This window comes from Propithecus coquereli, unplaced genomic scaffold, assembly GCF_000956105.1.
Source record: "Propithecus coquereli isolate 6110/MARCELLA unplaced genomic scaffold, Pcoq_1.0 Scaffold720, whole genome shotgun sequence".
Taxonomy (NCBI): domain Eukaryota; kingdom Metazoa; phylum Chordata; class Mammalia; order Primates; family Indriidae; genus Propithecus; species Propithecus coquereli.
The window spans coordinates 725,585-734,107 of record NW_012153286.1 but is presented as its reverse complement, the minus strand read 5'-3'; the positions used below and the strand labels follow the sequence as shown (position 1 = coordinate 734,107).

The 8,523-nt window shown below is 41.9% G+C and overlaps 1 protein-coding gene across 1 annotated transcript in view; it reads left to right on the top strand.

The window, feature by feature from the left end:
• The first annotated feature begins 420 nt into the window (after nt 1-420).
• DKC1 (dyskeratosis congenita 1, dyskerin) overlaps nt 421-8,523 on the top strand; it is a 12,780-nt gene continuing 4,677 nt past the window's right edge. Inside the window, exons 1-9 of the mRNA XM_012661591.1 lie at nt 421-636; nt 2,180-2,247; nt 2,711-2,797; nt 4,376-4,467; nt 4,685-4,869; nt 5,501-5,565; nt 5,761-5,887; nt 6,431-6,561; nt 6,978-7,121. Coding sequence (XP_012517045.1) covers nt 621-636; nt 2,180-2,247; nt 2,711-2,797; nt 4,376-4,467; nt 4,685-4,869; nt 5,501-5,565; nt 5,761-5,887; nt 6,431-6,561; nt 6,978-7,121 — 915 coding nt within the window. The 5' untranslated portion in view covers nt 421-620. The remainder of the gene's footprint in view (nt 637-2,179; nt 2,248-2,710; nt 2,798-4,375; nt 4,468-4,684; nt 4,870-5,500; nt 5,566-5,760; nt 5,888-6,430; nt 6,562-6,977; nt 7,122-8,523) is intronic.

Below are 8,523 nucleotides of genomic sequence, written 5' to 3'. Positions count from 1 at the left end.
TCAGCTTCACCTTTTTCTTTTCACTCTTCTTCCAAGTGGCTGTTGTAAAATTTAAAAGTCCACAAGTGGCTTGCACCCTAACTGGATACGAACGCTAAGTGCAAGCAACAAAGGCCTTTCAACCTCTGTGCCTCAACATGTTCATTTTTTCAATCAGGACTAATCCGACACCAACCTGAAAGGGTCAGCGTGAGACAGCAATAAGATACTATTTACAGAGCACTCAGCCCGGTGTCCAGGCACCAGCTCTCGTGTTAAACCCAGAGGTAAGCAAGCGACTGCCGAGGCCACGCCCACAGACAACGGGACGCGGGGGCGGGCAGCACTGGAGCTTACAGCTCAATTCACTAGCTCCGGCTGGGTGAGGCTCGATGCGCACGCGCAGTGGCGCCACCAGCGGTGGCCGAGCCAGCCAATGGGATTGCGCGGATGGGCCGGGAGCGCCTCGGGCCCTGTCCCCGGTCTGGCCCCGCCCCTCACTGCCCCTTGGCGCCGCGCGCACAGGGCGGTGCGCGAGTGGGCGGGCCCTAGCGGCGCGGCCTGACGCGACCGGGGCCGCGGGAGTCTGCCGTCGTTCCCTCTGTGGTGGCCCGGGTGGGACGCACGGGTTGCGGAGTAACATGGCGGATGCGGAAGGTAAGGGCTGCGCTCCTCCGTCCAGGGCCTCCTCCAGGGTCTCAAGGAGTCGGGGGTGGGGCTATGGGCTGTGGCATCGGGGCCCGCGCTAGCCTCCGGTTCCCGCTGGAGGGTCCACCGCTTAGCCGCGGGGCCTTAAGCTACCCTTGTTTCTCGGCCCTGGTTCCACCGGCGAGGGCACGAGAGTGAGAGGCCCTCGCAGTGACTTGGCTCTGCGGGGCCCGGGCCTCCTTCCACGAGCGTGCTCCTAGAGCCCGGGTCGCCGTCAAAAGACGTCTGCCGTGCCTTCTACCGGTGGTGGCCGGAGACCTGGCAGCACCTGTGCTGCCACCAGCCCGGATGCTGCCGTTAGTTCCACGCTACCGAGGGGAGCAAGGATGTGGGAACGGGCGGGGAAGAAAAGGCGCCACGGGGTCCCGGAGCGGGGATACCTTTGGGTTGCAAGAAAGTTCTAGAGGCCACAAGCCTGTGGGGACAGTGGAGCGGTCACTTATGGAACTTTCCAGCCCGCCGGCGAGCGCTTCTGTGGGGTGCTTAAGCTCTGCCACAGCCACGTGGTGAACCGGAACGGAAGCCGACACGTGCAACAGCCTACAGTTACCCAGCCCTGCTACCTGTGTGTTAGGCCTTACACACTTTGTTTTTTTTTCCAGTACAGTCATGCGTCGCTTAAAGACAGGGGTACAGTGCTTCTTAGGCGATTTCCGTCATTGCGTGAACATCCTAGAGTGTACTTATATAAAGCTAGAAGGTATAGTCTATGACACACCTAGGCTATATGGTATAGCCTACTACTCCTAGCCTACAAACCTGTATGGCATGTGACTCTGCTGAATACTGTAGGCAATTGTAACACAGTGTTAAATATTTGTGTATGTAAACCTAGAGAAGGTAAAGTAAAATATGGTATAAAAGATTTTAAAAAGTACACCTGTACAGGGCACTTAACCATGAATGGAGCTTGCAGGACTGGAAGTTGCTCTCCGTGAGTTACTGAGTGAGTGAATGTGAAGACCTATCCCTAGGACATTACTGTATGCTTTGTAAATACTATACACTTACGCTACACTAAATTTATGAGAAAATGTTTTTCTTTCTTCATTAATCAATTAACCTTAGCTTACTATAACTTTTTACTTTATAAACTTTTTAAAAATTTTAACTTTTTGACTCTTTTGTAGTAACACTTAGCTGAAAACACAAACATTGTACAGCTGTACAAATAGTATTCTACAAGCTTTCCTGCTTAAATTTTTTTCTTTTTAAACTTTTGTTTTAAACTAAGACATGAACACACACATTTGCCTAAGTGCACACAGGGTCAGAATCATCAAGAAATATCACTAGGCAATAGGAATTTTTCAGCTATATTTTAATCTTATGGGACTACCATGTTGTTGACCAAGACATTGTTAGGTGGCGCATGACTGTAATTCTATACCTAAAATCCATTTCCTGCCTGCCCTGATTTCAGTCTTTATTTTAAATTTTGTTTTCATTTATTTTGGGGGAAAATTTCCAAATCCTGTGTTTGTGTTTTTAGTAGTTATTTTGCCAAAGAAGCATAAGAAGAAAAAGGACCGAAAGTCACTACCAGAAAAAGATGTCGCTGTGAGTAGGAATGTGGTTTAATTTGCTTGGACTAAAAAGAAAGGTTACTTAAATAATAAACTAAAGAAAAGTGTTTTTAAAGGTTTCCAAGTAATGGGCTGGCATTGGGTGATCATCATATAGCACTGAAATGACACAAGCTCAGATGGCCTAATTCCTGTCAGGCATAGTTTTACTAAAATGGTGTTGGCCATACCAACTGCTCTCACCAATTTCTGTTCTTTATCCCACCCACAGACCCACTATCCCCCTTTCTCTTTAAATATTTGAACCCATCTTAGTAGCACTTCACTTCCTCTTTTGAGCCTCTGGTCTATTTCTTCTTTCTTTCCCTTGGAGGTCCCAGTGGAGAGACATGGAATGCCTTGATTTCTATTTAAAAGGTATATACTTCTGTGGTAGTAATATAATTGTTCAAAATCATGTGGGAAGTTTAATAGGTTGTGTTTCTGTCCTGTTGAAGGAAATACAACATGCTGAAGAATTTCTTATCAAACCTGAATCCAAAGTTGCTCAGTTGGACACATCTCAGTGGCCCCTGTTGCTAAAGGTGCGTGATTAAGATTGTGTGTCAGGTGAATGCATGGCTTTTACATTATTTCCATGTGTTTAACAGTTGATTAAGAATGCTTACTGCTAGCATGCTTGACTTTAGGAAATGCTTGATGATACAGTCTAAAGCAGTGTTCCTTAAGGTGTCTCAGATGAAGGACCAGGTGGTTTTTTAAAAATTTCCAATGCATCCAACACTTGTAGAATATAGTGTAAATGTCACAATGTTAAATTGCTATCAAAGTTTGTAAACAATTCTCAGTTTCTGTACTTACTCCATCTTGCAGACCTGTACCAGTTTGGGGGTCATACTTGGAGGTAGGACTGCTTTAGTGCTTAAGAACATGGGCTTTGAAGTCAGACAGTTTGAGTCAGACGGTGTGTGACCTTTGGTTAGTCATTGAGCCTCTCTGAGGCTGTTTGGTCATGATCTCTTCTCTTAGTAAGATGTGCTGAGGGTTATAGGAGGTAATCTATGAAACATGTTTAGCCACAATTCCTGGCATGTCCTTCAGAAATTATTGGCTAGATTGGGCATGGTGTGGCATGTGCCTGTAGTCCCAGCTGCTTGGAAGGCTGAGGTGGGAGGATTGCTTGCTAGCCTAGGAGTTCGAGACCAGTCTTGGCAACATAGCAAGACCCTGTATCTATTTTTAAAAAGAAAAGTTATTGGCTATTATTTTGGAGTTTAAATAGAGTAGTTCAGTAGTGAGTTAATTATAGTGTGTTTTTATAATTTTCACAGACAAATGGGTACCTGCTGTGAAGTTAGGTCAAAAAATTAGAGAGTAGAAGAAGTTACTGAGACAGCCTTTAAGAAAGAGTTTTAATAAAACATTATATATGAGGTGGTAATAGAATGGGATTTGCTTATATAATTCAACACAGTTGGGTTTTTGTTTGGCCAGATATGTCATTTAGGCAGCATCTGCTTTTCTATTGTAGGCCCTGGGGATACGCTAGTGAACAGGGTAGGCAAGGTCCCTACTGTCATGGAACTTAAAATCAAGGGATGTGAGATAGACAGTTAAAAAAGAATTGCTATTTGTGGTAAGTACCATCATGAAACTAAACTAATGATTAAAGATGGGCTTTAGTTGGGGGAGCTCTTTCAGAGTGGTGGTCAAGCCTTAGAAAGGAGGAGACCAAAAAGAACAGACATGTGGAGAATAGAGATCTCTCTGCTCTGGTATCTGGGGCCATATTAAAAAATGTTGCCAGTCATCCTCAATTTGGCTATGTTTTGTCCCTGAGAAAATCAAAGCTATTTTGTGTTTTATTCATAATCCTACCCAGTGAATCCCAGTTTCTTCTGTGCTACCCGCAAGAAGTCTCCTCTTTTTAGAGCAATGACTTAAACTTATAGGTGCTCAAATTTGTCTTGTTCTTACTAATATGGGTAATTTTTCTGGTATTTAAGGAGGCTTAACAATCTGTCACAGCAGGTAACGGAAATATAGGAGCAAAAAATCCAGATTTGTGAATTCAGAGGGTTACAATATCATGGTTGATTGTGGTGTTGACTCTTGTTTTACATGTGTTAATGGTTTGTTATTTTATTTTGTGTTGTTTCTAGAATTTCGATAAGCTGAATGTGAGGACAACGCACTATACACCTCTTCCTTCAGGTTCAAATCCTCTGAAGAGAGAGATTGGGGACTATATCAGGTAAGTGTATTGGGAGCAAGCACTATTCAAACATCTGTTCTTTTGAAAATGATGCTTTCACATCACCTGTTCAAGGAGGTAGTGGAATATTAGAATAGTTTTTCCCTGGATATATAACCTGTAACCATGGTGAATTCTTTTTCTTTTTAACTCTTCATATTTGTTGTTTTATTAGAGCACAAGAACAGGTGTTATGTGTTTTTTTTTTCCATTCTAGGACAGGTTTCATTAATCTTGACAAGCCCTCTAACCCCTCTTCCCATGAGGTGGTAGCCTGGATTCGACGAATACTTAGGGTGGAGAAGACAGGACACAGTGGTACTCTGGATCCCAAGGTGACTGGATGTTTAATTGTGTGCATTGAACGAGCCACTCGATTGGTGAAATCACAACAGAGTGCAGGTATGTGGAAGATGGGGGGAAGGGCTGGCTACTTGGAGATTGGAAGGCTTTCTGCATTTCTCTTTTACATTTTAGCTCTTGGAAACTATTTCTTCATTAGGACAAAGAAAGTCCTGAAGCAGAGAAATTCTTTTGATTTCTGGTTACGTTCTGTCCTCTGCCCGCCAGATCCTGGTGGGTCTGCCCTTCTTGGAGTTCCAGATAGTAGACATGTATACATTGAGCTGACTAGATCCATTCCTAGCACTGAGGCAGAACTCCATTCAAGTCCAGCTCTCGGGTTGTCACTCCAGGCTCCTCTCTGCTGTTCCTTCTGCCTAAAGTGTCCTTCCCTCTTTTTTTTTTTTCCTTCCCTCATTTTCATCTGAGAAAATTCTTATCTTGCAAGGTGTTTTCCAGGCAGGGTGTACACTTGATACTCCCAACTGTTCTGTCAGTACATTGGACTTCCAGGGAAAGTGTCTTCATTCCTTTCTCACATCATCACCATGAAATCTGCCTTAATGCAGATTTTATAGAAACATGAGGTCAAATTTCCTGCTTTTCTTGCTATGTAAAATGGGAATGATTGAGCATATAAAAATACAGAAAACTCAGTGGCACACCTGACTACCCTTTCGTCATTTTTCAGGCAAAGAGTATGTGGGAATTGTCCGGCTGCACAATGCTATTGAAGGGGGGACCCAGCTTTCTAGGGTAAGTCTGCAATTGTAGGGAGGGCCCCCTTTGGCAGCTTTGGTCTCTGGAGACAGGTCAGCTTTCCTGGCTGGCCTCTTCTGTGCCCTTTTCAGTAGGCTGCCTTAGCCCACCTGGTGGGTGACTGCAGATGGGAAGGGAACTTCTAGCCATGTCCCTTCTGATGAGAGTGTTTTGGTTTGTGCTTGTTCTTAGGCCCTAGAGACTCTGACCGGTGCCCTGTTCCAGCGACCTCCACTTATTGCTGCAGTAAAGAGGCAGCTCCGAGTGAGAACTATCTACGAGAGCAAAATGATTGAATACGATGCTGAAAGAAGATTAGGTGGGTCATTAGGCCTGTGAGGAACTGAATTGACATAGACCACAAGTGGGTAGGAACACATTCTAGAGAATTCTGTCCTGTTGTTAAAAGTAGATGTCCTTGAAGTTGATTGACGTCTATGTGTAAAATGCTACTAAATGGCAAAAAGCAACAATCAACAGTCTGAGTTTTACTTTTCTAACGTATCAGTGCTTAGCAAAACTGTTCAGATTGAGTTGTCAGTAGTAAATTTAAAGACAAAATGCCCATTTTCCTCCAGTCCTTAAAACATTCCATACTTAATATACGTGCAATTAATGTGAAAAATTACGCTCTGTGATGCTGTACTGCTAGTATTAAAACTAAAAATCTTTTCAATACAGCAAATACTCAATTCTTATATTTTTTAAACAGGGGAGATGCCCTTAGCATATTGTGTAGTCATGGTCTATGTATTTCATCTCTAGTATTGATGTCTCAGATGAAGAATAACTCTGGATTTCTCAACCAGTGATGTGTTTACTCTGACAAATAGGTGCTGCTTTTCCTTTGTATGTGTCTTAGGAATCTTTTGGGTGAGTTGTGAGGCTGGCACCTACATTCGGACACTGTGTGTGCACCTTGGTTTATTATTGGGAGTTGGTGGTCAGATGCAGGAACTTCGGAGAGTTCGTTCTGGAGTCATGAGTGAGAAGGTATGCCATTATGGGGCTAGAAGTTTCAGAGCTGGTTATTAAAATCCCAGACCTTAGTGGAACACCACTTGCTTCACATCCTGGGAAAGGTACTTTCCAAAGTGTTGAGTTCAGTTCAGGGAAGCTTCCCTGTTCCGTTAATTAAACTTTGGGACATTGACATGGGCTAGGGGAGATGATTGGATAGAAAGCATTATTCTATTCATTTACCTCCTAGTCCTACAAAAATGAGTGCTTAGATCTAATATATCAACAGTTAAAGATGTCCAGAAGAGAGGTGATTCTGAAGAGGCTGAAGACTCTTAATGAGCTTGGACTAGCAGACAAGTTACATTCCATTTTAGGAAGTTTGGAGTCTGATGGGCTATTTGAGATATGAAGGCACTGAATTATTTTCATACATGGCTGCTTTTCAGGACCACATGGTGACGATGCATGACGTGCTTGATGCCCAGTGGCTGTACGATAACCACAAGGATGAGAGTTACCTGCGGCGGGTCGTTTACCCTTTGGAAAAGCTGTTGACATCTCATAAAAGACTGGTTATGAAAGACAGTGCAGTAAGTTCTGAGCTAGGAATCCAGGTTTGGACAGAATGTGAATCCAAAGATGAGACTTGGTCCTTGTTCTGAAAACTTCATTCTGTTTAAAGAAAAGAAACATTGTGAACTTATATTTGTTATTTTCTTTGGGGTTTATTTTGGTTTTTTTCTGGCTTTTCATAGGTTGGACGCTGGATTCTTTGTTGTTATAGCTAATTTTTTTTATTAAAACCAAGTATACTAATTTACAGTAAAAGTTTAATGGTAGGCCTATTCCCATTTCAAAATAAGGCAAATTAATTAAACATTGACCTTAAGAGGTCTTCCAAAGCAACTTTGTTCAAATAATAAACTATCAGTGGTACATAAAATGTGCCCTCCTATAGTTCTGCATGAGCCTAAGAAACCTTGATTTATTTAAATTACTGTTAGAAAAAGTTTCGATGGGAGAAAAAAGGGACTAGAGTGTTTCAGGGCTATAATAACAGTTAATTGTCCTATGGGAACTTCAATAAAAGTTTTATTCTGTTTAAATCATAGTTTGAAGCTATAAAACCCAAACTTCACTGAGTTTATCAAGCCCTTTTCTTGGCATATTTACTAAATAGCTTTATAATTGAGAGTAGTCCTCTTAATAATGCAAATAAATACATAAATATTTCAGTTTGCGTTTCCATTTTAGTGATGATTTAAGGATGAATTTCTTATTTTCTGAGTAATCCAGAATTTTCAAAATAGCCTTTTTATTTCTAATTTTTATTTATTATGATAAGAGAATGTGGCCTTTTATAAATTGTCTTTGTGACCCAGCACATAATCGATTTTTGTTAAATACTATGTAGCCCCCAAATTTTTTTTTCTCTAACTTGAGGGATAAAAATTTCTGTATGTTTAGTAATTTGAGTTTGATAATTATTCATATTCAAATCTTAAATTGTATAATGTTTGATGCATTTTAATGTTACAGTCCATAATAAAACATAAAAAAAGGTATACTAAAACATGGCATTATAATAATTGAAAAAACTTTATCACATAAAACAGTGAACAGCATAAATGTGATATACCCTCCTTGTCAAACTGTTGGCTTCTGGGTGAATTTAAGGGGAGGGCAGAATATAGTCAGCAAAAGAGATCTAGGTGAGTGGAGATGGCATGAGGCAGATGGTGCCATTGAACTCCTGGAGAGGCGAGCTGAACTTGTACCAATTTGGCCTATAAAGTCTACACCAAACCTTTTGTGTGATTGGTTCAACAGACCTCAGTAATCTTGTTGCAAGTTCTTGCGGAACCTGTTATTGCCTGGATCTCCAGTAAATCTACTTTCTTCTGATAAGAAATAGAGAGGAGCAACTAAGGAAAGCTAAAGCTGTTCTTTTTTTTTTTTTTTTTGAGACAGAGTCTCACTGTGTTGCCCTGG